This window comes from Marasmius oreades, chromosome 1 (genome assembly GCF_018924745.1).
Source record: "Marasmius oreades isolate 03SP1 chromosome 1, whole genome shotgun sequence".
NCBI classification, from domain to species: Eukaryota; Fungi; Basidiomycota; class Agaricomycetes; order Agaricales; family Marasmiaceae; genus Marasmius; species Marasmius oreades.
Genome location: NC_057323.1, coordinates 834,405 through 862,034, shown reverse-complemented (window position 1 = coordinate 862,034; position 27,630 = coordinate 834,405). Strand labels below are relative to the sequence as shown.

At 48.1% G+C, this 27,630-nt stretch overlaps 9 protein-coding genes across 9 annotated transcripts; 3 read left to right on the top strand and 6 right to left on the bottom strand.

The window, feature by feature from the left end:
• Positions 1 to 218: 218 nt before the first annotated feature.
• On the bottom strand, positions 219 to 1,796 carry E1B28_000209 (uncharacterized protein; the record flags this gene model as incomplete). The annotated part of the gene is made up of 1 exon (XM_043146015.1): positions 219 to 1,796. One exon carries the CDS (start codon positions 1,794 to 1,796, stop codon positions 219 to 221), a length of 1,578 nt encoding a protein of 525 aa, XP_043014715.1.
• Positions 1,797 to 4,060: 2,264 nt separating this feature from the next.
• E1B28_000208 (uncharacterized protein) lies at positions 4,061 to 6,839 on the bottom strand. The gene is made up of 2 exons (XM_043146014.1): positions 4,411 to 6,839; positions 4,061 to 4,357 (listed from the first exon to the last, which is right to left on the bottom strand). Exon 1 carries the CDS (start codon positions 6,776 to 6,778, stop codon positions 4,421 to 4,423), a length of 2,358 nt encoding a protein of 785 aa, XP_043014714.1. The 5' UTR covers positions 6,779 to 6,839; the 3' UTR covers positions 4,061 to 4,357; positions 4,411 to 4,420.
• Positions 6,840 to 8,089: 1,250 nt separating this feature from the next.
• On the top strand, positions 8,090 to 8,986 carry E1B28_000207 (uncharacterized protein; the record flags this gene model as incomplete). The annotated part of the gene is made up of 1 exon (XM_043146013.1): positions 8,090 to 8,986. The coding sequence occupies one exon, from the start codon at positions 8,090 to 8,092 to the stop codon at positions 8,984 to 8,986; it is 897 nt and encodes a 298-aa protein (XP_043014713.1).
• Positions 8,987 to 12,418: 3,432 nt separating this feature from the next.
• On the bottom strand, positions 12,419 to 13,873 carry E1B28_000206 (uncharacterized protein; the record flags this gene model as incomplete). Its single annotated transcript, XM_043146012.1, has 11 exons — positions 12,419 to 12,661; positions 12,720 to 12,804; positions 12,859 to 12,958; positions 13,015 to 13,053; positions 13,115 to 13,141; positions 13,202 to 13,321; positions 13,386 to 13,470; positions 13,554 to 13,582; positions 13,639 to 13,735; positions 13,791 to 13,810; positions 13,861 to 13,873. The coding sequence occupies 11 exons, from the start codon at positions 13,871 to 13,873 to the stop codon at positions 12,419 to 12,421; spliced, it is 858 nt and encodes a 285-aa protein (XP_043014712.1).
• A 2,236-nt stretch (positions 13,874 to 16,109) lies between these two features.
• Positions 16,110 to 16,784, top strand: E1B28_000205 (uncharacterized protein; the record flags this gene model as incomplete). Its single annotated transcript, XM_043146011.1, has 3 exons — positions 16,110 to 16,112; positions 16,437 to 16,667; positions 16,728 to 16,784. The coding sequence occupies 3 exons, from the start codon at positions 16,110 to 16,112 to the stop codon at positions 16,782 to 16,784; spliced, it is 291 nt and encodes a 96-aa protein (XP_043014711.1).
• Positions 16,785 to 17,252: 468 nt separating this feature from the next.
• Positions 17,253 to 17,675, top strand: E1B28_000204 (uncharacterized protein; the record flags this gene model as incomplete). Its single annotated transcript, XM_043146010.1, has 1 exon — positions 17,253 to 17,675. The coding sequence occupies one exon, from the start codon at positions 17,253 to 17,255 to the stop codon at positions 17,673 to 17,675; it is 423 nt and encodes a 140-aa protein (XP_043014710.1).
• Positions 17,676 to 17,780: 105 nt separating this feature from the next.
• Positions 17,781 to 20,495, bottom strand: E1B28_000203 (uncharacterized protein). The gene is made up of 15 exons (XM_043146009.1): positions 20,485 to 20,495; positions 20,277 to 20,435; positions 20,048 to 20,203; positions 19,722 to 19,972; positions 19,660 to 19,671; positions 19,432 to 19,603; positions 19,300 to 19,381; positions 19,144 to 19,243; positions 19,044 to 19,088; positions 18,900 to 18,990; positions 18,590 to 18,846; positions 18,521 to 18,534; positions 18,380 to 18,462; positions 17,961 to 18,312; positions 17,781 to 17,900 (listed from the first exon to the last, which is right to left on the bottom strand). Exons 3-14 carry the CDS (start codon positions 20,049 to 20,051, stop codon positions 18,008 to 18,010), a joined length of 1,416 nt encoding a protein of 471 aa, XP_043014709.1. The 5' UTR covers positions 20,052 to 20,203; positions 20,277 to 20,435; positions 20,485 to 20,495; the 3' UTR covers positions 17,781 to 17,900; positions 17,961 to 18,007.
• A 1,537-nt stretch (positions 20,496 to 22,032) lies between these two features.
• E1B28_000202 (uncharacterized protein) lies at positions 22,033 to 24,299 on the bottom strand (the record flags this gene model as incomplete). The annotated part of the gene is made up of 11 exons (XM_043146008.1): positions 24,005 to 24,299; positions 23,708 to 23,950; positions 23,646 to 23,657; positions 23,418 to 23,589; positions 23,286 to 23,367; positions 23,132 to 23,231; positions 23,041 to 23,076; positions 22,897 to 22,987; positions 22,587 to 22,843; positions 22,381 to 22,534; positions 22,033 to 22,313 (listed from the first exon to the last, which is right to left on the bottom strand). The coding sequence occupies exons 2-11, from the start codon at positions 23,915 to 23,917 to the stop codon at positions 22,033 to 22,035; spliced, it is 1,395 nt and encodes a 464-aa protein (XP_043014708.1). The 5' UTR covers positions 23,918 to 23,950; positions 24,005 to 24,299.
• Positions 24,300 to 25,725: 1,426 nt separating this feature from the next.
• Positions 25,726 to 27,142, bottom strand: E1B28_000201 (uncharacterized protein; the record flags this gene model as incomplete). The annotated part of the gene is made up of 7 exons (XM_043146007.1): positions 25,726 to 25,877; positions 25,947 to 25,983; positions 26,039 to 26,077; positions 26,137 to 26,199; positions 26,253 to 26,373; positions 26,439 to 27,053; positions 27,117 to 27,142. 7 exons carry the CDS (start codon positions 27,140 to 27,142, stop codon positions 25,726 to 25,728), a joined length of 1,053 nt encoding a protein of 350 aa, XP_043014707.1.
• Between the last annotated feature and the right edge of the window lie 488 nt (positions 27,143 to 27,630).

The following is a 27,630-nucleotide window of genomic DNA, read 5'->3' as shown; positions in this document are numbered from 1 at the left end:
CGTGCCGCTGTCTCCTTTGCACATCGCCACTGGGTATGGATGGGTATGGGTAGAACGGCTATCGTTAATTGACATGTAGGTCCCCCCCTCCTCTAGGAGGGTAAGGTATACTTATTGACGTATGGGTACGACTAGGGTCATACTTCTTGAGATTTGATTGGTCGACTCGGTCTTTCGCGTGGGGTATGTATCATGGACATGTAAACCCGTCCCCTCATTCATTCCACAACTTCCTGAGGAAACGTGGTAATAGAGTTCACGTCAATATCCATCCCATCGAGAATGTTCCTAGTGGAGGATAGTAAAGGCCGTGACAACTCAAAAGAGAGTTTGAAAGGAGCGAGATTCATTTGTTGTCTCGCTCGAGAAGTTTCTGTGATTTTGATAGCAAGCTCGTTCTCCTGGCTCTCCTTTGACAGTTCCGAGTCTGACGAAAACGTAATCGAGATGCCTAGACGTTCAAGTACCGGAAGTGGGAGGAGCGTGGCATCCAGCTGGACATAAACACTAGGTGTGGCTAGTAGGTCTAACAAATGCTTTGTCGTTTTCGTACCCCCGCATTCGTGGTACACGAGGGTAGACAGAGCAGGACAGGAACGAATGAGATCTCCAATTTCTGAGGGACGTAACGGAAGATTAACAAGGGTAAGCCGTTCGAGGGTGCACTGGGATCGCAACATCATCTCTCTGAAAGCATCGCCGTCCCAAGGATGTGGTCGCGGTCGGCGTTGGCAGGAGGAACAAATGTATGGGTACAACATATTGAGCTGTTTCAACGCCGGTAAAGTCAATGTACGGAAGAAGAGATGAAAGCTGTAGTGACATTCACCGTAGGGCGAATACTCATCGTCATCGTCTCCGACACTGAATCGAATGTATAGCGTGGATAGGCAAGCATGGTTGTAATGCCTTTTGATCGCGAGATCTGCTGTGAAGGACCAAGTGAGAGAGTAATAGGGGATAATGAGTTCCTTGGCATCCGGAAAGCGCTTCAAAATCGCGAGCATCTCGATTCGGCTGAAGTTGTCGCTCAACACGAGCCTGAAGGTATCCAATGGGAAAGGCTGGGGAGAACCAGGTAAATAGTCGTAAAAAGTGGAGAGTGTTTGCACGCGCTGGGGAGTTGGAAACAGCTTGGAAAGGATGATTTGATTGACATCATTGAAATGACGAAGAAAGTATAGCGAAATTTCCTGCAGTTGCGGGAAAATTGGGGGTTCAGACAGAAGGCGGATAGCTTTCGTCCACCTGTCAGGGTTATAAATGTCGAGATTGGCCAACCTCCACCTCTTGGAATGGGCTAATAACTGCTGGAGAACAATTTTCTTGTTGGATATGCAGTCAACTGGATCGTCGACTAGATCGCGACACACGATATCCAGAGGCACATCTTTTGACTGCTCAAGGTACCACAAAAGAAGCGGTATCTTGCAATAACCGATGTCAAGGACGAAACGAGACCACAACTTTGGCGTTGAAAGCGCTACTTTTCTCCAAAGACGACAGACATGCGCGAGGAGGAGAGGAGGAACATCGACTAGAGCTGGATCGGGAATCAGGTTACTTCCTCCTGAACACATGGCATAAAAGATTTCAAGAAGAATCTCTGGAGGTATCCGCAAAAAGAGTCCACTTCTTCCTTTGATGTATAGTCCGAATCCCTGTACCAATTCCGACGTTCCTGCATCCAACGAACTATGACCCGGATCATCCCTCTCTCCATTTTCGACCTTTGGTACTGGCTGTCCGCCTGTTTCTTGCACATCGCTGTCCTTCAAAGATGCAGTTTGACTCATTTATTCTGGAAACAAGACGACTCAGTTATAAAAGGTGGAAGCCACAGACGGTGCATACCTAAACGCGGTATTATTCTTGTAACCTACCCGAAACACAATGAATTTCCGTGTGTAAACGTATAGTAAGACGCGTGAAGTCACCTTGATTCAAAGCCAATGCTCGTTTCAAGGCGGTTGAAGTTAGTGTTATGGGTCTGGTTGTTGACCGCGAAGTGAAAGTAGGGCTCGAATGATGCTTTGGAGAAATCTCGTAAATCGTGGGCTACACTGTGGTCATGGTAGAAAGAGTAGAGACGCAAGAGTAGCAACACGTCCGAACTCGGTACGTGAAACTTGTCACGACTCCCGCGCTAGAAATTCAAACACGACATGTATCGCTGTATAATTAGATATAAACCAACGTCTTGGTCGTAAGTACGCCTGCGCTTATTGATAGGTAAGTGCAACTTGTAGTAAAGGAATTGTGAATACACGACTTGCGTTCTCTGCGTGGGTAGTGTTGAAAGTGGTGCAGGAACCCGGACACAGGGACATGGATATTGAGCGAAGGAGTATGTACCCAAAATAACAACAGAATTTTTATGTCTATATCCATCCCATCAAAAATCTTCCTAGTCGCAGGCAGTAAAACGCCGGACAAGCTCCACTGTTTTGCTTGGGAAGCTTTCATGATTCCTTAGCGATGCCTGAGGCCTGGCTCCTGCCCTCCCCGCGGTCGTTGAGCAACAAATGAGAAACGAAGCCTTTCGAGAGTTGATAAATGGGATTGGAAACATCTGGTTGGCAGAAACAATCTCACGGAAGTCCGACAAGTCCATTTGGAAAACCGCTGAAAATGAAGCCGTACGAGGGTGCAATAAGATCGTAACGGTAAGGTTATCCCCAAGCATCGCTATCCCCAGGCCCCAGGGACACGATTGTAGCGGACGGATGGCAGTCGCTGATGATCGATGTACTCCGGGGTAGAATTTTAAGTTGTTCAAATCACGGTAAACGTCAAAGTTTGAAGAAGGGGAAGAAGGCTGTGATTACACTCGCCATAAGGTGATTGATACTCGCCCCTCTTCTTCAACACGAGGTCGGATGGACAGTGAGTATCATGGAGGATACGCTTCTTGACCTTTAAGGTCCGCTACGGAGGCTTATGTTGGGGAATACTGGCGAAACCCTGATATTGACATCCCGAGCTGCCAGAGTCCGTAAAAGTCATTCGCACGAAATGAATTCGAGAGGAATGGATTCGGTGCCTGAGTTTGAACGGGATAAGGGGCATCAACTTTCAGGACGACTTCAGAAGAATAGCGTGTTTCCTTCCTGTCGCAGAGTAGATCTCTCTACCCATAAAGACGAGTGTCTCCAGTTTTTTGCGAACACTGGTTGCTCGGATAGAAGCTGGGTAGCTTCATCCACTCTCCATGTGTATCCAATTCTAGGCTATCTCTGGGAAGGTTTTCGATAGCGCGTAGATCGATTATCTTCTCGACAAGGAAGCCTTCTTCATCGTCATTCCACGATATCCGAGGAGAGAGGTAGCACAGAAATGTTGATAATCTGCAATAACCGATATCGAGAATGAAACGAGACCCTCTCCTTCTCCAGGATCACCAAACGTGCGCGAGCAAGGAAGGGAGGGCGCGAAGGTCGACTGTGAATCCGGTAATCAAGTTACTGCGCTACTTCCTGCCAAACAGAGGAGCGCGAAAGATTTCCACTCGGATGATTTCTGGATAACCACTGGTTATCGATTATCCTTAACAACCAGTCTCTTTTTCCCTCCTTTGGTGTCCAGCCCAAGTCCGTTCAGCACCGACTCCGCTCCTGAATACTGCATCCAACGAACAATGACCAAGCCCACCATCTCTCTCCATTTTCAGCTTCTAACATCGGTCGCCGGCTTGCATCGTCATCGTCCGAGGAGTTGGTATTCGATAGTACACTATGGTCCACACCCCTATTGAATCCCTGAGTTCTAACGCAAGGTCAGGTCAGCTACTTACAACAAGCAGGGAAAGCCATTGAATTATTATTATCACGTACCTTGTTACTAGCACCAGCTAAGTCCAAAAAGGACTCCTTTCAGCTGGGATCTTCGGAAGATCGCAGTCTTTTGACCGCTAAATATGAGCATGTCAGTGGTCGAGGAAGTTCAAGTTGGACCATGAACGACGGGTGGGTGAAAAAGTCGACATCAACATGCGTGCACTATGCTAAACCAGTCACGTAAAGCTCACGCACTCTTCTGACAAAAACTCAAGATCCAGTATGCCAATCATACACAACTAGTAGATAGATACGGTGCGTACTGATTATAAACGAGTGACAAAGGAGGGCCTTATTAACGTATGTAGTAAATCGTTTGCAGTAGTTGATAGGTATATATATGATCTCGAATCAGCAACGTACAAGATAGGATGGCAAAGAGAAGAAAACATGTCCGGATGTACATACTAATAGGCCAACCAAAATAGTCCTTTAAAGTGGGATGTAGAAGAAAGACAGATCATTCATAGTCAAGAGAAATCAATCGAAAAGTCGAGCGAATGTCAAGATACAAAAGGAACCTGAGAAAACAAGATCAGCATCGTTATCCATAGTAAACGAACATGCAACTCACATTCACCTCTTCAATCGTGTGACGTCAAGCTCCAACCATCCAGCGCAACACTTGGAGGAGTCTTCAGCTGCGTGCCATCGTCCCAGGTCGGGTTAAACAAAACCTGAACCCTCTGCGTCCCTTGTCCAACCTCCGCAATCAACACACTTACACCAGGATTCGGCTGATCAGGCGCAGGTGGTGTCCCACTCATCCTCACAGCATCAGTTCTGCTCCAAGACACTCCCTGGGGTTCAACCAACACAACCTTCATCTCTTTCCCATCAAGCGAAAGCGTAGCCGTATTCCCATCAATAGAAACCGTAGCATTCGTATGCATCCTCCACTGGAACCCAGTCGTCGTGGCCACTTCATCCTGAATAAGAACCTGCTTCCTCCCATTCAAAACACGAACACCACGATGCACAGAACTGGCATCAGCAGAATCATACGCTCCGGTCAAATCCGCAATCCAATACGCAGCTCCCTCCTGTCCATTTGGCGGCGAATACACAGTCGTTCCACCAGACTGTTTCGCACCTCCAGACTCATGCTTGATGACGGTGGTCGTTCCAGTCACAAGCTGGTTCTTTTTGTTAACCAGTATCGTGTTCTGCCCTTCCGTCATCTTCCTGTAATACTGCCACCTCGCAGAATCCTGATTCGCGCCAACAAAGTAATCAGGCGCCAGATAATCGCCACTTCCGAGTTCTCCAGCCCATCGAGTACCAAGGGCATCGATAACAAAGTCTCCTGCATCCAGATCGTTGTGGTTCTGATGGGCGTCGCCAGAGTTGTTACCTGCTTTCATGGCCACGTACAGGGCATTGATATCGGTGAATGAAGACCTCATAGAGACCCACGAGTCAAGTGGGTCCTCGAAGACCTTGTCGAGAGGCGCATCGGCCCAGTAAGCTCCTGCGACAGAGGGGTCATACCAAAACATACTCCACGGCTCAGCAGCATCAGCCCTGTCACGTTGGAATAACATGTAAGTTGGGAGGTTGTACTGCGAGGCGTAGAACATCACGACGTTGGCGGTGGAAGTAAACTTGTTTGGTCCGTGGTCTCCATAATTGAAGAGTGAGGTGGCGCCATATCCATACAGATGGAAATCGCCGGTCTTTTTGAAGTCCTGGTTGGAATTGAGGAGACCGTAGTCAGATCCGGTGGCAGTGATGAGGGCAGAAGCCATCTCTGCGTGACCCATGGTGCCGAAATACCAGTAGTTTTGTGTCTCTGCCCACGTTCCATCGGTGGACACGGCAGCTATACAGTTGGCTTTGGCATTGTCGAGGGAATTCTGGAGGATGGTCTGGGAGTTTCCGGTGGTGTCATCACCAAGGATGGCCAAAGCAGCGACGGTCAACCCGCTGTTGCAAACACAGTTCCAGTTACCCTTAATGCCATTTTTCCACCAGGCATACGTAGCATTCGGATCTGTGTACGCGGCGGCGCCAGGTCCTAACCCATACTTGATTAAGGCGTCCCGCATCTGGCCCTTCTGGTCATCGGTGAGGACGTCGTTCAACCAATCATATGCAATACCAAATGCTGCGCTCATCTCTGCAGTGTCGAGGAAGTGACCAGTATTCCATTTGTCTTCAGCGGGGCCGAAATCAGAAGACATTGCGTGCTGAATCTCACGCCATGCGAGGTCGGAATACGTCTTGTCTTTCGTCAACCGGTAGGCATAGGCGAATGCCTTCACACGCTGCTTGACCTCGCGGGAGTTGTCAAGAATACCACTCGCTCCATCCATGTTGTATTTGACAGGAGGCAGGGCGGCATAAGCAGTTACGTTTCCGAAGATGGTTTCGTTCCATGACTTCAAATAGGGATCTGAGGCGATGAGACGTGGAAGAGCATCCCATTTGTACTGAGGAGCGAACAATCTGGGACGATCCGGACGAACGTTAAGGGGAGAAGGGTTGGAAGGAGTGAAGGAGTCTTTGGGGAAGGTGTTGCCTTGACCGTTATTAGCATTGGAAGAGGGAGCGAAAGTGGGCTTAGAGAAGGCGGCGTTGGTGGTAGAGGGGTAAATGGGGACCATGAACTCGCTGTTTGTAGCTTGCGCAAATCGACCTATCTGAGCCTTGGCTGAAGCAGCACTGGAAGCAGCTGCATCGGCACTACGTGATGATTCCGCTGCTGAACTCACTGATTTGTGTTTCGCAGCACGAGAACCTAAGACACCACCAAGGACAGCGCCGATGATTATAAGAGCAAGAATTAGCAATGGCAGTCCCCATTTGATCCAAGGAGACGTTCGCTTTTTGGTGGGGGCTGCTGGGGCAATGAAGCCCGTGGATTCGTTATGAGCGGAATTGTGGTATGGAGATTCGCCTCGGTTGTTGGCATTGGCGACAGAGCTGTAATGAGCCGACATCTTGCTGGCAACGTCGTCAACGACGATGATGACGGTGAACGGAGATGGTAGTGGTCAAGAGGAAAGAATTGTTTGGAGCGTCCTTTTTCTCACACCGCCTGAAACGTTGCGGCCTTCGCCTAGATCGCCGCCAATCACGTGGTAAGTCTCCTATTTATAGTAGTACCTTCATTTTCTGACATTTGCTCCGTTTTTAGAGGAATTTTCAGCCATAATACTTCCTTCACTCAGCCCAGAATGTAAGGTTACGGTCCTCGATGAACGTGGCGCCGACATCTCGGTTTAAAATATTATAACCTGTGCTGCTGTGATGCATGCACCGCGTGTTCTCGTTCAATCCTCGCCGGAATCGTCTTCGTCGGAGCACATTCAAGGGTTTGAATACATGAAGAGGGGGTTTTCGCGGTCGAGGAAGAGCAAATGCTATAGACCAGTTAAAAACAGCAGCGTTTGCAATGTACTATTTTTACGAGTACCTACCGACTGCGGATTCCCCTTTCCGTGATGTCCGTGCACACGCTTGGAAATTTTCGTAACAGTCAGGCCTGATACTACTTACTTTACAGAGGACGCTAGATTTCATAGATCACAATGTGTTTCTTCAACAAGTTATCATACTCAGCCTGTGGGGTAAAGGGCCGGCCCGGCCAAAGGCGGGCCGATGGCTGTTTTTCACCTCCCTCGTTATACCCCGTTGACTCCGACCTGGCAGTCCTTGTTCGCTCGTCAAGTGTCATTGCAAAAAAAAAACCAGTTGCCGATATTATTGAATATAGTGCTTAAAATATCAGCCGTAAACACGGGACATGTGGGAGAACGGAGGGAGAATCGGTCAAACACCTTTGACCGAGGTCTATGCCACGAGCCACACTCCCTCTGCCACTTTGGCCGACTCACCTCGTCGACGCCGACGGTCAGCGAAAATGTCTCGAAGCCACCGTCGCCACATTCACGGCATATATAACGCCAACAACAGTCATACTGTTTTTCTCGTGTCCTCTTTCATTCATCGCATCTCACATAGCTCGATAGCCTCAGTTGAGGTTTTCTTTTTTCATTTAGGACACCATAGCGCCTGTATACACTCGTGCTCTCACTAAGGAGGGAAAAGTTTTCTACAGAAAGGACGGAAAATTCGTAGCTCGGGCATCTATTCCACCTGAAGACTTGACTGTCCTCGACGCAGCTCCCGCCTCGCCTCCATCGTCACCTACTTCCCCCGAAGCGGAATTCAGTCCTCGAGCAGCCGCACGTCGCGAACTTTTCGACTCCACATCTCGTCCTAATCTCGTCTACACTACAACTCCCATCATGAATACTGACTCGTCTTCTCCAAGTGGTTCTCAACCAGCAGACACCACTCCACCGCCTATGCCTACGGTCACTTCTGCTTCCGGACAGACGGTCACGATGTCTATGGAAGAGATGATGCGCATGGTTGTATCGTTGTCATCGCAACTATCGACGTCTTCTCCTGCAGCTACATCTACCACACCAGTCCAACCTGCCATCCCTGCTTTCATCTCAGTTCCCACACCCGAACGTAAGTCTCTCTTTGATGCTTTTCCGCGTTTGGAGGCAGGCACGCTTTTGGCGGTTACCCGCCATGAGATTCCCCCACTCGATATTCGCAAACTCGACCCGATTCTGCTTAAGAAGGCTTTTGACGAGGGAACCCTTGCTGCAGTGGGCAGCCATTCAGGCTGCGCTAAAGATTACCCCTCCCTCGCTTCCCTTCTCCCCCCTCTCGGTCTCTACTTCCAGATTCTCATCCATTTTGCCACTTCTGGTGGCCAACTCGACATTGTCTCAGCTCTCGCTACCGGCATGCTGCAGTACATTCTGCATCTGACAGATCTCAACCAACGTTACGAATGGCATGCAGTCCTTACCTATCACATGAGCTATCATGCCGATCGCCGCCGTGAAATGGTCAACAACATTTATACGGGCTGGGGTAAACCCTCGAGTGACCTCATCACAGAACATCTTCAAGGACGGGAGATCCAACGACGAGCTAAGCAGTCTGATGCGGGATCATCTCAAAAGTCTACTCCTAAGAAGCCGAAGGTTCCCATAGAGCAGCAAACCTGCTTCGCTTTCAATACTGGGTCCTGCACTTACAATCCTTGTAAACGCATTCATCAATGCTCATCTTGCCAAAGCAAGGACCATACAGTGGTGTCCTGCTTGAAGAAATCCTCTTGAGGATGGGGTAGAGCGAGTCGGCAACGTTGCCGCTCTCGTCACGCCGCTGCTCGCTCTAGCCAGCAGCACATATTAGTTACACATCATTCATCGGCTTCCTCGCATCTGTACAGTTTCTCGGACAAAATTTCCCCTTGTCTTCCTGCCTTTTTCCAACCCTCCAACCCTCCTCCTCCACGTCCTAACACAGACCCCCGTTGTAATACTGTTCCTGTCAACTCTTCTCCCATGCGCCCCGTCTCTACCCCACTTAACCCCAAAGCTTGGGAACACTACTTATGTGCCTATCCTGACCGAAAATTTGTATCTAGCCTTCTTCATATAATACATTATGGCGCCAATATTGGGTTTACGGGTTCTCATCATATCCAAACCTGCCGGAATCTTAAATCTGCATTCAAACATCCGGCCTTTGTTGATTCCACTATCGCTTCACTTCTTCATGATGGCCATATTGCAGGGCCATTCACCACACCCCCTCATGCTCATTTCCGGGCTTCCCCTCTTGGAGTTGTTTCTCGCAAACGCAATCCTATGAAGCTTCGTATCATCAACCATTTGTCTTGGCCAGAGTCCAGTTCTGTCAATGATGGCATACCTGATTCTGAGGTTCACATCGAATACGAGCGATTCGAACGTGCAGTCGAGGACCTCTTGAAATCCGGGCCGGGATCTCGCATGGCTAAACTCGATCTTAAAGATGCCTTTAGGCATATCCCGCTACGAGTGGATGACCAACCACTCATTGGTTACCAATGGAACGGTAGCTTTTATTACTCGCTGGTATTGGTATTTGGGTTGAGCACTGCTCCCTACATCTTTAACCTGTTTGCCGAGGCATTACACTGGATCATCCAACACCATATTCCTGCTGCTATTCGTCATTATCTTGACGATTTCTTCCTAAATTTCTCACCTTCGACTCCTCTGTCCGTTTGCTATGCTGCTGTGGATTGGGTCATGGCACTTGGTAAGGAACTTGGCCTCACCTTTCAGCCGTCGAAAACACTCTGGCCTAGTCACGTTGTTGAGTTCTTGGGTATCATCTTGGACTCAATCCGCATGGAGGCACGGTTACCAGATGATAAGCTTACTTATCTTCATGAATTATTGGGAATGTGGGAAAAGAAAACACGGTCCTCACTTAAAGAAATCCAGGAGCTTTCTGGTTTCCTCCAATTTTGCTCCCAGGTCATCCCCTCTTCACGTCCATTTTTACGACGCATTTATGACTTCACAACCAAATTTAAATCACCCTTTTCGATCCTTCACGTTCCCAAAGGAGTTACTTCGGACATCGCATGGTGGGCGGTCTTCAGCAGGTGTTGGAATGGTGTACGTTTGCTACAACCAAGTAAACCATCTTACGAGGTCTTTACTGATGCTAGTGGAAAGAAAGGGTTGGGGGGAATCTTTGGCTCATCATGGTTTTCGTCACGAGTTGCACGGCGCTTTCGGGACCGTGACATTCAGTTCAAGGAACTTTATGCTATCCTCCGGGCTATCCTTACCTGGGGCACGGAATGGTCAGGATGCCATATCACTTTCAAGTGCGATAATCAAGATGTTGTCACTTGGATGACTTCTGGATCTTCTCGCTCACGTTTTTCCATGCCTATTCTCAGGGTCATTTTCATGCTGGCTGCCTGCCTCCAATTTTCATTTTCTTGTGTTTGGTTACCTTCTGCAGATAATGCTCTTGCTGACGCTGCTTCTCGTTTTCAGTACGGCCGCCTCTTCGAGCTCGCTCCTTACCTCCCAACCAAACCCTCCTATCCGAAGTCCCAAATCATTGGTTTGAAACACACTCTCACCTCTCTCCACGCGTCGCCTTCTTTCTCTGGCATGGGCTCGCATCCAGCACTCGGAAAACGTATTCCAGCGGTCAAAAATCTTACATCGACTTTGTTCGCTTACACGGCCGATTCCTTGAATCCCCGGGCAAGTACCTTCCAGCCACGCACACCGCTATTCTCGAATGGATTGCATACCTCGGGGAGCGAGCTCTGATGCCTAAAACTATCAAGGGATACTTGGCAAGCGTACGGTCACTTCATGTCGATGCTGGAATGCCTTTCGAAGCCTGTGAGTCACCAACGATTCAGCGCCTCATTCGCGGCATCAAACGCTACTATGGTGCTCGCGATCGGAACCCCAAATTACCTATTACAATCGAGATCCTGCGGAAGTTGGTCCACCATTTGTCTGGTCACTCAGGTACTCTCTCCGAGCTTAACTTTGATGTAGCCGTTAAGCTTGCCTGGGCCGGTTTTCTCCGTACTGGCGAGTTCACTGTTGGTGACAGTGACAAATTTGACCCTGCTGTACACTTAACCCGCAGTTCGGTTGATTTTGTTCCAAACATCGAGGCACCTGAATATGTGCGCCTCACCCTTCCCGCTTCCAAGACAGATCCCTTTCGAAAGGGGGTCTCTATCCTCATTTCAGCTGCTCCAAACCAACCTACTTGTGCCGTCTCTGCCTTAAAATATCTTTTCATCAGCCATCCTTTACCTCCTACTTCTCCCCTTTTTGCAGACACTCTCGGAAATCCCTTACGCCGTTCATCTTTTATTTCGTCTCTCAAGAATCTTATCACTGCTATTGGCCTCGATGCGGCTCTTTACGCAGGTCATAGCTTTCGGAGAGGTGCAGCGTCCTCCGCAGCCTCTGCTGGCTACTCGGATTACGAAATTCAGTTGCTGGGCCGGTGGCGTAGCGACGCATATAAGCTTTACCTCGATATACCGCGTGATCGCATTCTTCATCTTTCGTCTCGCCTTCATGTGGCCTCTGCTCAGGGTACACCTTTCGAACCTCCGGCTCTTCGTTTCCCTGTGTTGGCTTGAGCTTTGGCCCACATCGGGACCAGTGCGAGAGAGCTTGGGCGTCCAAACAATTCATCATGTTTGTACCCAAACCTACACGCACCTGATCCCTCCTCTCACACGCGAGACAGCATAGAAGAATCGGTCAAACACCTTTGACCGAGGTCTATGCCACGAGCCACACTCCCTCTGCCACTTTGGCCGACTCACCTCGTCGACGCCGACGGTCAGCGAAAATGTCTCGAAGCCACCGTCGCCACATTCACGGCATATATAACGCCAACAACAGTCATACTGTTTTTCTCGTGTCCTCTTTCATTCATCGCATCTCACATAGCTCGATAGCCTCAGTTGAGGTTTTCTTTTTTCATCCCACCCCTTCCACTTGCCCATTTTCCTTTCTTGGTTTAGATTAGTTAGCACCTGTCTTGTACTACGTACTACGCCTGTGCCGGCTTGAGCTTTGGCCCACATCGGGACCAGTGCGAGAGAGCTTGGGCGTCCAAACAATTCATCATGTTTGTACCCAAACCTACACGCACCTGATCCCTCCTCTCACACGCGAGACAGCATAGACCTCAAAAAAAACGACCTCGGATGTTTATTAAGAAACCGACACCCCCTTGCCGAAATCCGATGAAGTATCCCAACGCCCGAAGTCTCCCCCCAAATTTCCAACAGCCCTTGTCACAATACCTTGACGGTAATGAACATTATTACCAGGACGAGGCGACGTGGGTTCCTCGTCGATCACACCTCGAAGGTTCAAAACAAGCCGAGAAATCATAACAGACGTGATCATCTGGCTGAAAGAGGCGCCAATCGCTTTGAGATCCTGAACAGCGAGCTGTTTTTCTCTCCATTGTTAGCTGTCGACGTCTCCGTGGGGTGATTAGTATCCTTACCTCATACACCAGAACATTAATCATGTTGGCCGAAAAAATGATCGCAAAATATAGAACACCGTCTCGGGTGAACTGACGTAACAAACTTGAACCCACCCATGAGTGTTGAACCAAAGAGCGGGGCGATGAAGGAACTTACGGAGTGCTCGAACCTAATGCCCTCGAGTATTTCATGGTTCGATGTAGAGTAAAGCCGAATATGATGAAATCCACTACGACGGGAGCATACCAAATAGCCGCTGATTAAACATTTAACGACACCCTGCAAGATGCAGAAATGTGTGGTGAGGCTCACGAAATAATGTTTCCCTAGGTGGACCTGTAAATATGCAGCCTGACGAAAAATCATTCAGTGAGTCGACCATTATGTCACCGGCAAACGCAACATTACATACCTACGAAGCCAGCAGTAAGAGGAGCACCTAGTCACATCAACAAATTAACCCACCGCAGCGATCTGGGCAAGGGAACAAAAAACTCACGCATTCCAACAGAAAGCCCGTAAGAAGATATAATAACATGACCGGCCAACAACGCAAGAAGAAAGGAAAGGATCCAATAATTACGCCCATAGAGTGCAAAGACACGGAGTATCATGATGACTGCAAGTGAGGAGGGAGATAAGCAAGCGATCTCTGATAAATAAGGGAGACGATCCCGACGTACGTTCACAAACTGTTACGAGGGCGACTGTTGCGTAGCCCTCGAACGCGACAACCCGATCGCAGCTAAATCCCTTGAGTACGTTACTCTATGAAAAGTGGGATAAGGAACATACAGCTAAAATGTCCGACCGTCAGAAGTGGAACCACGGACGAATGCATCACGACTTACATATGTCGACCACCTTGGGTTATTGAACGCTGCCCCGTAATTCAAAATCGCGTTCAAAACCAGAAAACGAAAAAGTGGAACTCACCATCGATTTCAAAGCCAAATTGTATCGGTGTAAGGTATCGGTTGAGTAGGAACAGTACACTTGCACCAGTGATCTGGCGCTTCCAAATTCGCTCGACCTAGTGTTAAGTACTTCAATGAATATTCGTTCTGCGGGAGAACAGCTTTACCAACCTCATCACCGAAGGTAATGCCTAAAAACCGACAGGTTAACCCAATTTTCGATTTTAACGGTAGGACACACTTGCAATGATCATATAACAACATCACATAAGCCGCACATTGAAAGTATTTCCCCGCCTGCCTGCCAAAATAACTTTTAGCGTAGTATAAAGGTCGTAGTCCATAGTGAGGAAACGCACAGATGCAGAGCCGCAGCTGCAAGTCCATCTGGAGTAAGGGTAGACATGCGTACTAGCCCGTGACGAGAATCGTTATCAATTATAAGTATGGCCTCGGTATGGGTCGAGGGGTACCCCGAGCTGCAAGAGGACCTGCGCGTGCGGCCGTTTGACTCGATCAAAGATGGGAGCACTGGCACTGAGCGGTTGAAGTGAGCGCCATAACTCCATCCCCTCATCAAGCTGCAGGTACACATTTCTAGACAAGCTGTGTGAAGCCTCCCATGTCAGTCTTGCGTGTGTCGAGTTGGAAGTGCAATGTCGCCGTCAAGTGGCGAAGTTTGATTGAATTTGCACATCTTGAAGGAGCTAGGGCGAGCAGCATCGAGCAGCATCGGCATGCACGGTGGTTTAATGAAACACCCGTGCGCATCCCGTACACATCCCATAACTTATTACTGTATCCAGAAAGACGGTAGCTCTGTGTAGCCAGATGGGGACGGATGCTTCTAGTGCCAACTGTTAAGTGTGATGCCACTGGGACCACGGGAGAAGGACGCCAAACACGTGTTCCTGGAATGATATCACAGCTTTACAAACAGAAGAGGGGGAAGGGGCTAGAAATATCGCAAGATTAAGGGGAATTTGGATGGGGAAACCAGCTCTCAGTGGGAGAAGGATATTAGTACCTCGCTGGGTGATCCACGGGTTTTCCCTATGGTCGTTGGTTCTTGTGAGAATATCAGTAGGTGATGAACACGATACGTTCATTGGTATAAATGATCGCGTTCCTCTCCTACACCTCGGAGATTCAGTACAAGCAGAGAAATCATAACAGACCTGATCACCTGTCTAAAAGATCCACAGATTATTTCGACTTCTCGACAGCAGCGCGTGATGCACGATGGATTGATGGCCCGGATATCCATACCCTCGTATTTTTGAAACGTTTGACTGATCGCAAAGCATAGGATGCCATACCGGGGTATCAAACTTTAAATTGAACGAAAGACAACAGTTAGAGACACTATGAAAGATGGACGTATGGACGTTGCTCACCAAACAAGGGTTCTGGATGGCCCTGTAAAACACGCAACCCGGTGGCTTGACTTCGTCGCCGGCTGTTAAGTGTAGGAGGGACACCCAGTTAACGAATTAATCTATTTTTAGTAAGGGTGGTACAACGGAAAGGCCATAGGGAGCTATAATTAATGATGTTCTGGCCTGGCCAAGGCCAACATGCATCAGAAAGCCAAAGATCCAGTGATTACGGTCATACAGCGCGGAGACACGGAGTATCATCATGTCTATAGTTGAGAAATGGGCACAAGACCTGTTGGATAACGCCTACGTTCGCAGATAGTTACAGTGTTACTGTTGCGTGGCCCGAAAAGGCAATCCAATCACAGACAAGGCCGCAAGATAGAGGGTTTGGACGAGCAACATACTGTACTTACGAGGACAGAATTTGATGGTCAGAAATAGAGGTATATCGATCATCTCTTTCGACCATTTCGGGTTGCGCAACTCTGGTCGTGGCTCAGAATTGCTTTTAAAATCGCACGAGGAAAAAACGGACTCACAGTCGAGTTCTGGGAATTGCATCGGTGTGAGGCATCGGTTGAGGCGGAATAATATTGCGCGGATTCCAAGGCTCGAACTAGTAGAAAATGCGTCATTCCTGCCCGGGAAACGGTAACGAAAACATGTAAACCTCTTCACTGAAGGTAATGCCTACAACTTAATTGTTCAGCGTGGTTCTCGATTTCGCAGGTAGGAAACATGAACGAACATCACATACACAGCACCTGGAAATAATTTCCAGCTTTCTTGGAGGATGGGGATAGTGGTAGTAGTAAACATACAGATGCAGAGCCGCGGTTGCAAGTTCAACCGCAGAAAGTACAGACATAGCAGCAGTGCAGGCTTGTCTTCCAGGGCGATTGATCTCCGTCGCAGGAAGGATATAAGTGGGACCCGATCTGGAAGAGGTTCTTTCATTAGTATCCGGCCATTTTGGTGTCGATAAATTGTGGATGAATGCGCCTTGAGTAGAGTTGCAACTCAAATCTGAAAGGGGATAGGGAAGTAACGCGAAAGCATGTAGTCAGAAAAGATAACATTTTGTTCAGATAGGTTCGGAACATATCGTATGGTGTGTCGCGTTGTATCGAGGCGAAGAGCCGTCATCACAAATGTAATACGGTACCAGGTAGGTTTGACAACATTTGACATAAGTGACTGGTATCGATCTCCTTCGTCTATCCCGTCTACGTGCTCCGAGTCCCGCTCCCAGACCCACGAATTTGGCACTTTACTCTCCCAGATTTCATGCAGTCATCCCCTGAGTTGCTGAGTGAACGAGAGAAAGAAGTCAAGATGCGCCTATTTCCATGATTGGCCGCGGCAATTTTATTGGCGCGTGACCCAATAACTTGTTGTGGGTCCTTGTTTTTCTCCACCTCCCAACGCGTTCAAGTTCGTCACCCGTAAACGAATCAACAACCGCTCAGAGTCGGACGATACGGATAACAAGGAACAGGAGCGCTTTTACGGACTCCAAGCATACAATCTAGCAACCTTTCAGCTGTTCTGGGTGACGAAGCAACATTTAACCGGCTCGACGACAAGCCTCAATGTTGATCTTGGTGGTCGTGTCATAATAGGTCTTGTTGCTGATTCGGATTCCGATGTAGAGTTGATGTTGATGGTAATCCAACTAACTACCCTCCTTCCATGAATTTTGTTAGTTAATATTCAATATTTTTAGCTGTCGCCGGTGCGACCTTGGAAGCCTGGTTACGACACTCGAGTCGAACACCTCTGAGAAGGATAAGCCGATCGCCTTCGTATACAAGGCCATCGTGTCTCAATCTGCTCGTGAGGTACGTCTGTACGAACATGTTATCCAAACTTTGTACTAAAGACCTACGGTAGCCCTGGGCGGATCTCTCTCTCACCCTGGAAACCGTCAGCCCCAACTCTCGGCATGTAACGTCCGGTTGCAATGGAATATCTTCGTCAACAAGCCTTCCCTTGACTTCCTTCTCCCTCGTAGTGCCCCAATACCGGTCTCTATCTGCAGCGCGTTTGCAGTTGGCCCTGGCTGACGGAAAGGGTGCTGATGGCGCGAGTCCTGTCATGGAACATGCTGTTTCGCGCGTAACGTCTCAAGAAGCATCAGCACCACATTCCGGATTCCTGGTCTAGGCACGATTCCTTCGATGACGGTGAACGAGGTTGATCGTGGAGCTTTCGCTCAGCGCGCTGTCATGACTCGGTTCTCCACTTGGATATGTTCCCCACTACCAAATCCTTTATCACTCTAACCGTATACTTCAGCATCCATCCGAATTATCTACCATCCGATCTCGAAGAAGATTACGACGAGTGGGATTTGCAACAAAGCCGCGACTCGGATATACACTCAGCACTTACGGTTCACAACACGAAATTCACACATATCCCACTACTGATCGCCGACCAGGTACCTGAGGATTCGGAGTTTACGGTCAAACTGGTCAATTCTGCGCTCAAGGTACCCACTGGTGGTCGGCCACCAGCTGCGGCGGACAACAGAGAAACGGCTTCATCTACGGAGAGGCATAGCATCTTATACGCTTCGACTCAATTCAACCCAATCACCTGCTCCTACCGCCACTCTCAAAGCTGTCGAGCCAGGTCTCTGGAAGGTATGGGATGGTGCGGACGATATTGATATGGATGTAGAGGCGCTTGGGAGGGATGGAAAGTTGAATTGGTTGTGTGAGGTACAGGCAGGAGAAGCGTAATGAGGCGTTGCGGTGGGAAGTCCGCTCGAAGGTACCGGTGTATGGCTTGTGAGAGATATAACCATACGGAAAGCCCATCTTCGGCGGTTTCATGCTCAATGGTAAATGGTAGATGAATCAGTCATGTAAAGAGTCGCGAACATGTTCGAATCCTGGTACAGAACTATGGTCAAGCAACTAGATCGCAATAAGTAACTACTTCATGTACTTACATCCATCGTCGTAATAATGAGCCTGTCAGCGCTTCAACCTTCAGTACTCAGTTCCCGTTCACCGATACCTTGGCATGTCCGTTCATACCAATGTCTTCATCCTTGATAGCAAACTCAACAAGACCAGTATCCCCAAAGTCCCAGACTTTCACGATCTTGAGACCGGCTTCTTCTCCGAGTTTTGCAAAATCTTCCTGGTACCGTTCTTGGCTGTTTAACATGACCATCATATCGAGGTCAAGGTTGTAAGCGTTAATTCGGCCTTCCCCATAGTTCGGCAATAGGGGATCTGGCGCGACCTTCACCCCAGCATTGATACCCTCTAAAGTAGTGTGTTGAAGAACGTACTCCTCTGTAACAAGCGATGATAATACGTCAAACGCAGAACCAGCTTCAACGCGGCAACATTAGGCACTCACGAATGAGAATGCGACTCCCGGGTTTCATCACTGCGCGAACATTTGAGAGGATCTGAATGCATTCTTTGTCCGGCCAGTCGTGACTGCGGAGGACACCGTCGTTAGCAAAGAAAGCTTTGAGTAAAAGAGGGAGTCACTGACATTATGTTCTTGAGCTGCGATACTTCATTAGTACATTATCTGAAAGGGGGGGAACATCGAGATGCTCACATAGTAAATATCGCAACCCGGAACAGGTGTCTCTTTCAAGAAGTCGACTGGTTCGAATTCAATCTTGTGGTCCTTAAGAGCCTGCGGCACCTGCGCCGGCCAAGTCTCATTTTCTGCTCGAGAAATCACCTTCGGGAGGTCTTGGAGAATATACTGGAGGTGTGGGTGTGCCTTGTACAGTTCCATTGTGATTGAACCAACTCCTCCGCCGAGATCATCTACGATGCTCCCGGGAGGTAATTTAGCCCAAGGATACTCTGTTCGGCGAAGATCAAGACTGCACGTCTCGATGAATCATTGTTGCTCTTACCTTTTACGACAGATAACGCTGCAATTCCTTGACCCCAACCTTTCATGGCGCGACCAAATCGAGCACCTTGCGCGCCTCCGGTGTCCGTATTCTATCACCTTCATCAGCAACAATCACAATATCATCATGATGAAAGAATCGTACAATACCCTCGAAGTATTCAAACATAGTACCTGGATATCCACTGTACTACAATGGAACGGGCCGTGAGTAGTGGTGAATGTACGAGTGACGGAAGACAGACCTTGTTAAAAGGAGTTTTATTCGGGGAATAGGAAGGTCCCATATCAGGATCGGTTAGAGTTTCTGCGAGCATTGAAGCCGCTTTCGCGACTTCATCGGTGCTGTGCGATACAGCGGCTGAGTATTATAACAGACGAGACTTTGACCGTATACTTACATATGCAGAGCCAGATCAGAAAGCCCATTCGTGCTCAATAATTGAATGCTTAGGCGGTTATTGACAAAGACGTCAGGTTTGACTGATCCAATGTCAGCCCTAGGTCGCGACGAATAATAAAGTAACATTTACCTTCACGGAAACAGTGTTTCGTTGCAAGGAGGCGCATGATCCGTGCAAGCTTTCCCTGATCTACGTTCGCTCGCCGCGCTATCTCGGAGACATGAAGGCCTTGAGGCTCGTCAAGAAGTAGATCAGGAACTTTGAGCGTGACGACTGCTCGAATGCAAGCAGGTTCAGAGTACTGAAATGCGTGTTGAGAGCAGGATAACGTTGAACGAAGGGTGACGTTGTACTCACAGCGAAGATTTTCTGTGAAATGGTCAATCAAGATGTGGCACGCAGTAGAAAAGGATGCTCACATTAAGTATCGTGTGGCTTGGACGAGCGACACTTGCGACTAGCTGTGCACAAGCACCTTCTATGATGCGGATGGCTTCACGTACTTCGGGTGTCGAAAGTGCATCGTCCTTGCCAGTAGCCGTACTATCGAGGGAGAGGTCAGATGAAGTCCGGGCCTCGATGACCTTGGTAGCGTCGTTGATGAGAGCGAGGAGTTTGGAGAGTTGAGACATGGGCTTCAAATAAGGCACCACTAGCTCGCACTTTTGTACTTTGTAAGTGAGATTTGCGATGCCGTACAAGTCAATATGGCGGTAGTGTTAATTTGTTAGCGATCAAACCATACCCATGAATCACTGCATATACCGTCACCAGCGTTGTTCAAGTTCTGATTACAAGCCTTAATCTCCATTTGAGCTGAAATTCATGGGAATGGGCCAGACCATCAGGATCGCCAAAAGACAGGTGATTGTTCCAGCCACCGCGCCTTGTTGACAGATAGCTGATAGTGGTAAATTTTCAGATGTGGATGTATCGGTAGCCCAACCCAGGCACCATAATATAAATATACATACAGAAATTATCGGTTCCTTCCCATTAAGATCGACTCTCAGTGTGTTGGACGATGGGATTCAGTAACGCAGTTGCTCGTCGCGCGCGATCTAGAAATTGCCTTTGGTGTTCTACACTCTTGAACTTTGAACGGGAACAATGAGTATACGCCACACGGCAATCTTTGAGTTCTGAGTCGGACTGCAGGAAGAAATTAGAGAAACCACGGACCGAAGGTCGAGTTGCCAGTGATCTGAGGTCCTTCACCAAGGTCATGTTGCTCAGCAGCCCCACAAATATGATTGACGAGTTTCCTCTGAAGTCGACTCGAGGAACGACGCACCTCTTACGGTTAACTCCGTTTGCGCTCGTCAATATTCTGTCCCATAAGAACTCAACAACTGGTAAACCAGACGTGAACACCCAAACCGGGAGTTGAGCTGTTGTACCTGTACTCTTACCCTGATGGCTGATCCACTCCACATGCGACCGAATCATGCGGGTATTGCTCAAAAGTCCTGCGTTGGCTGGTCGAGAATAATATGAGAGACGGCAAGGTAGGCTAGTCCCGGATCATTTGTGGACCATCCTCAGCCACCAGGCTTCAGATACAATGCCCTTGGCAAAAATCCAGACTACAGGCCTGAGTCGTGTGATTTTATGCGGATAAAATTCGCCAGAACAGTATTGTAAGCGAATTTCTTCCCGGTAATTTTGATATCTCATAAGGCACTTTGAACGAAGCCATGACTCCTTGAGGCTAGCTCAAGTTGGGCTCAGTAGCGGTAAGCGGTTCACTGGATTCAGCGCCAGTCTGACTTGCTAGATCCCGAGTGCTTGAATGTTGTCAATCAGATCCTGGAAATCGTGCAGAGTACATATTGAGCAGGCCTGGACATCTGATGTTGAGTTGCGTGTTGAGTGACTCGACGAGGCAAAGTGAGGAACGTGGGAATTTGAGCACAGACAAGCCTATTCATACCAACTCGTCCAAACTCGTCTGTTTTCTTCCCTTCCAACCGACATGCATGACGATTCTAGGCATATAATAGATCAACTTGACGCCTCAGGTAGACCTGATTTTTACTGAAGATTTTTTATCCAAGATGTTGGAATCGTTTAAGGCTATGTGCGGGATTTGGTCATGCAACCTGCGTGAAGAAAGGGCGAAATCATGTTGAGATTGGATGGCTTCCTTTGGACGATGGGATACTAAATCGCTGAGGTGAGACCAACGTATCTCCTTGTTTCATGATCTCGATTATTAACAAATTAGCGGAAGGTCCCAGTGCCTTCCGGAACAAAATAACAGTAGCGACATTGGAACGAACAACTAATGGTTTTGCTGTCTTCTCGTCTTCGCTTGTCTCACTTCTTCGACCAACATCTAAGGCTCCAATGACGTGATAGCCAGGTCAACGAATACGAGCAGTTTTGGTGGGCATGCGAGCGTTGGCTCAAAGGGAGAAGATTCTTCCTTTTCCAAGATATCGCAATCCACGTGAGTTCCAAACGCTTGGTGAACAAGGAATGGCTGAATGATTGGGGGGGATTCATGAACGTAGAGCAACCCGGGGACATGGCGCCATCGATCATTCAAAAGTCCCTTACCCACCCACAAAATAGCAATCAATCAAACTTGAAACGTTCATCCTCAATGGTGAATGTAAGGGAGTTAACGAATCAATTTACTAGTCGCGAACGTGTCCGAATCAAGGTAGACAAGAAACTAGCCAGTGAAACTACTCGATGTACACCTTTGTCATGACAATTCGTTGTCTATGCACCCTTCATACCGATGTCTGCATCCTCAATCGCAAACTCAACAAGACCAGTATCCCCAGAGTCCCAGACCTTCACGATCTTGAGACCGGCTTCTTCTCCGAGCTTTGCAAAATCTTCCTGGTATCGTTCCTGGCTGTTTGCCATGACCATCATATCGAGGTCAAGGTTGTAAGCGTTGATTCGGCCTTCCCCATAGTTCGGCAATAGGGGCTCTGGAGCGATCTTTACTCCAGCATCGATACCCTCTGAAGTTGTATGTTGAAGAACGTACTCCTCTGTACCACGCGATGATAATACGTCAAATGAAGAACCGATCCCAACACAGTAACATCAGTGACTCACGAACGAGAACGCGACTCCCGGGTTTCATCACTGCGCGAACATTTGAGAGGATTTGAATGCATTCTTTGTTCGGCCAGTCGTGACTGCGGAGGAAACCGTCTTTAAAAAAAGAGAGCTTTGAGCAACATGGTGTCACTGACATTACGTTCTTGAGCTGTAACATCTTAGTACATGTGTCTGAAAGGAAAATGCATCGAGCTGCTCACATAGTAAATATCGCAACCCGGAACAGGTGTCTCCTTCAAGAAGTCGACTGGTTCGAATACAATCTTGTGGTCCTTGAGCGCCTGCGGAGCCTGCGTCGGCCAAATCTCATTCTCTGCTCGAGAAATCACCTGCGGGAGGTCTTGGAGAATATATTGGAGGTGCGGGTGTGCCTTATACAGTTCCATTGTGATTGAACCATCTCCTCCGCCCAGATCATCGACGATGCTCCCTGGAGGTAATTTAGCCCAAGGATACTCTGTTCGGTGAAGGATGATTACGTGTCGATCAATAACCGTTAACAGTACTCACCATTTATGACAGATAAAGCTGCAATTCCTTGACCCCAACCTTTCATGGCGCGACCAAATCGAGCACCTTTTGCGAGTCCGGCATCTGTACCCTACCACCTCCATCAGCAACAATCACAATATCATCATGATGAAAAAATCGTACAAAATACTCAAATGCAGAGCCGGGATATCCACTGTACTAAAATAAATGGGCCTTGGGCAACGGTGAATGTACCGAGCTGCGGAAGACAGACCTTGTTAAAAGGAGTTTTATTCGGGGAATAGGAAGGTCCCATATCAGGATCGGTCAGAGTTTCTATGAGCATTGTAGCCGATTTTGCGACTTCATCGGTGCTATACAATAGGACTGAACAATAGAAACAGACGAGACTTTGACCGTATACTTACATATGCAGAGCCAAATCAGAAAGCGCATTCGTGCTCAATAATTGAATGCTTAGGCGGTTGTTGACAAAGATGTCAGGTTTGACTGATCCAATGTTAGCCCTAGGTCGCGACGAATAATAAAGTACCATTTACCTTCACGGAAACAGTGTTTCGTTGCAAGGAGGCGCATGATTCGTGCAAGCTTTCCCTGATCCACGTTCGCTCGCCGCGCTATCTCGGAGACATGAAGGCCTTGAGGCTCGTCAAGAAGTAGATCAGGAACTTTGAGTGTGACGACTGCTCGAATGCAAGCAGGTTCAGAGTACTGAAATGCGTGTTGAGAGTAGGATAACGTTGAACGAAGGGTGACGCTGTACTCACAGCGAATATTTTCTGTCAAATGTTTAATCAAGATGTGGCACGCAGTAGAAAAAGATGCTCACATTAAGTATCGTGTGGCTTGGACGAGCGACACTTGCGACTAGCTGTGCACAAGCACCCTCTATGATGCGGATAGCTTCGCGTACTTCGGGTGTCGAAAGAGCGTCGTTCTCGGTAGTCGTTTTGTCGAGGGAGAGGTCAGTTGAAGTCTGGGCCTCGATGACCTTGGTAGCGTTGTTGATGAGAGCGAGGAGTTTGGAGAGTTGAGACATGGGCTACAAGTAAGCTGACATTTGTGTAAAGCACTGCGCCTTTGTAGTGAGATTTGCAATGACATGATCAAATCAACGCACACATACTGTTACCAGTGTTCTTGTGATGTTCTCTTCGTCTGAGAAGTTCATGGGAACAAGCAGACCATCGGTAATCAAAACACGGTGTAAAACCGAGATATGAAGCTTTGAAGTTCGAGAGCCTGAATGACGGCGAAAACTGCGAGTGCAATGACTCCGCCATCCATAACAACATATTGGCAGAAATATTGTGGTCATTACTCAACACGGGGAGTGGTGTGGAGCAATATCCATACCGTTCAAGGGTGGCGTTCGGGATGCTGAGACGTCTGCATGTGCTTGATCGTGGAATCTGGCGGGAAAGTGTTGCAAGGTGAGAAAGCGTGGAAATTTCACTGCCTTTCGTTGCTTCCAATCCCTTCACTCCTTCATGTCTCAGGCTTCATCATGCAGAGCATGGTTCCTGGACACTTCAGATCATGATTCGGCCACCTTCATTATGCGACATCTCATGATCCTTCTGATGTGCCGGGTTTTTCAACGGACTACAGATAATTACTTCAATTGCCGTCCAAACTAGTAGCTCTCTAAAGTAGGCACGTGCTGAGCCTGTTAATGGCCGAATTGCGTGGCTTCCGTGTATGAGGTGAGCCAGTCAACCTATACGTATCTCTGATTTATTCCATTCTCATCACCAATACGCAGCGACAGATTTTTAAAAAACAAAATTACATTAGTTTTGGAATGGAAAAGGGTACCCGTAAGTTTGAATTCCGTTGTCCTTTCGTTCTTATCCGACTGATTATCCTCCTCCCTTCTGCCTTCAAATCTTATCTTCAAGCACCTTTCGAATGTCCTTAACCTCCGAAAACGCCACCACGGCCATCAACGAACGCGAGCAGTTATGATTGGCAGCGGCTGCCCGAAAGAAAAACGATATCTTACTTTATCCAAGCGCTGCGTACCGTCTTGGTGTGGACTATTTGTCTGGTGAGGATGACTATGAGTGAGTTCCAAGCCTTTTGTTGCTAACGTTGGTTGGTTGACGATGTATTGGAAAAACGCCGTCAGATGGATAGTAGCAGGGAGAGCAAAGGGTGTCCTTGTCCAGCAGACCGTGAATTGCCTCTAGGCTTTTGAACCCTTCGCCACCGATTGCCGCAATCTCTGCGTGCCGTGCACAGCATATTGGACCTTATTGAACAGGTCGGAGACAATCGCGAAAGAGAATGTTCTTCATGAGATGCCGTTCTTGACTGATTGGTTCGACGCGGAGACTGGAGTGCTAGATTTTCCGACAAACTTCGAGGGGTGAGATCCTTATGACTATTTTCTCTTCCTATATTCACGTATACACAAGGAATTACACTCCTTACATATCCACCTCATCGCACGTTCATTTGGGACTTTCTAGCAATTCCGTCTTGCATCCTTGCTGATACCCTAACCTACAGCGGCATCGCGTTCGACAATGTACTCATGGATCATATACATAGTCCCCTCTATGACGTTCCTCCTATTATATTCTAGAGAGAAATCTCCCGGTATCGGAGGTACTCGATGGTACATGATGGAGTGATGAACTAGAGCAACTACACCAAATACACATTATAAATACAACTGTAAGCTACTGGATACGCAACGAGGCAAAGATACGGCTAGCTGTTTTATTACACGCGTAGTTATTCCCTCGCGGAACACAGTACGCTGCCATAGATGATCTGGCGTCAAGCACCTGAAACATGCTGGAGATATTTCGTTCATGTCGTTCAATCCGCAAGATCGCTTCATTGCCACGGATTTTCATCGGGAACCAGGGCCGTCCACGTTATCGGTCCATCCGCTGGCGACTTTGACGTCCACTCGGTTTCTCTCACTAAAGAGAGTTCGATATCAGTGACGTTCCGCAAGTCCACAAGTTCATCGGTGATAGCCGAGGCTAGAGGTCGCAAAAAATTGGGTCAGTGCAAGTTGGAAGTGCTGAATAGCAGCGGCGTATGGAGCGTACATGAATTTGAATTCAGGTTCACAGCATCCGAGCAGAACTGTGAGATACAATCAGCTGCATGTCAGAACGAATATCCAACTGAGGTCGCTTACGGTAATTTCCCCGGTTGGTACAGTAATCGAAGAGGATTCCTTATGTGTTGAAGTCAAGTTAGGAGACTCCGAAGTTGAAGACTCCGAAGACGACTTACTTGTTCTGCCTTTGCCTGTAATTGCATTCGCGCGAACTCCACTTTGACCTCACTGGATGCGTTCTGAAGTGGACATAGTCAAAGAAAACACCACAATATGGGACATTTCGGCTTACATTGACGCCCCAGCTGTGTGCCTCTACCTGATCAATGATTGTCTTTATCTGTGCTAGAGCTGCTACAACCTCCGTACCGGCGCACAAGTCGTTGAACCCCAGATCAATATTCTTACGGATACTGTTAACAGAGGGGAGGTGAGCCAAGAATTAGAGCAGGGATCACAGGGACTCATCGATACTAACTCTTCGTGGTTCCTCAAAAGGCGCTGCCACTCCTTAAGCCTGTGAACACCAATCTTTTCTGCCAAGGACTGATACTCGAGAATCTTGGATAGTATATTTTCCATCATTCCTTGAGATCTCGTGTAAAATGCGACAGCTGCTTGATTTTCAACTCCCATGCGAGGTTCAGGTCGTCCTCGCAGTCCCAGTGCCCGTCTGAGGGGGGTATTGTGTGGAAGATTGACCTGCGGTGTGACCGGCGGCCGGTTGTCTGGCTTCGACTGCTCCTCAGCCTGAGGGATTAGATCACGGTATTGTTGAGCCAGGTCTGCCGCCAATTCGCTGTTGGAAGGGTATTTAACATTCTTTCGGATATCAGTAAGGGTGCTGGAGTCCCAATCGGGAGCCGGCACGATGGTTTGACCCTCTCGCACTGCAGATTGCAGGCTGTCCAGGCCACTTATCCGTTCAAGGACCTCCAAAGCGGTCAGTCGGGCAGCGGGAGGGGAGCTCCAGCATGCCAGCATTAAGTTCCATACATCGCCTTCCAACCTGTCAAGCCGAGAAGGGTGCTTCCCATCGACAATTGCGAGCACGACTGCACCTTCCGATCGCTCTTCGAAGAATGGCACTTCTCTGGCTAAAATCTGCCAGCGACCTTAAAATCGAGAATAGGCACCTAAAGTAGTACAAGCTTACCTCGTAACAAACGCATCCGTAAGCATAAATGTCGCTTTCCTTCGAAAAGTAGGACGAGCCTAGTTGAGAATATATCGGTTCGAAGCGCACATAATCAAACTAAGGTTCAATTACGTATTGAACTGTATGCTTACGGATTAATTAATTAATAACACTGAGCTTGAACTGGTTCGGCGGAATTGCGGTTGAACCAGCTTAGAAGTAAAAGAAATAATTTGTTAAAGCAGTGCAGGATTCGAACCCACGACAGCAGGAATGATATCACTTATCTCTCTATTTATAGCATATAGGGCACGTACATATATAGAAGGCTTAACTACTACACCAGCAGGCCATCGATAGACTGTGGATACGCGGTATTATAAGGGAATTTCTAAGTGTTTCAAAATTACTTGCAGCAAGAATTCTTGCTCCATTTCTGTTATTATTGGACTAGAGAAATTCAACCTGAAGTTCGAACCATACAGAAGAACCAAATATGTTAAAACATAATGAGCTAGAGATAACCGAGTTC

Bases quoted from the DNA above. Each gene is read 5' to 3' on its own strand.
- E1B28_000208 (XM_043146014.1), bottom strand. From the start codon at position 6,778: ATGTCGGCTCATTACAGCTCTGTCGCCAATGCCAACAACCGAGGCGAA.
- E1B28_000203 (XM_043146009.1), bottom strand. The intron at 18,991-19,043 runs GTACGATTCTTT...TGAAGGTGATAG, and splicing joins TTGAATACTTCGAGGGTATT to AATACGGACACCGGAGGCGC. The intron at 18,313-18,379 runs GTGAGTGCCTAA...CGCTTGTTACAG, and splicing joins CGGGAGTCGCATTCTCATTC to AGGAGTACGTTCTTCAACAC.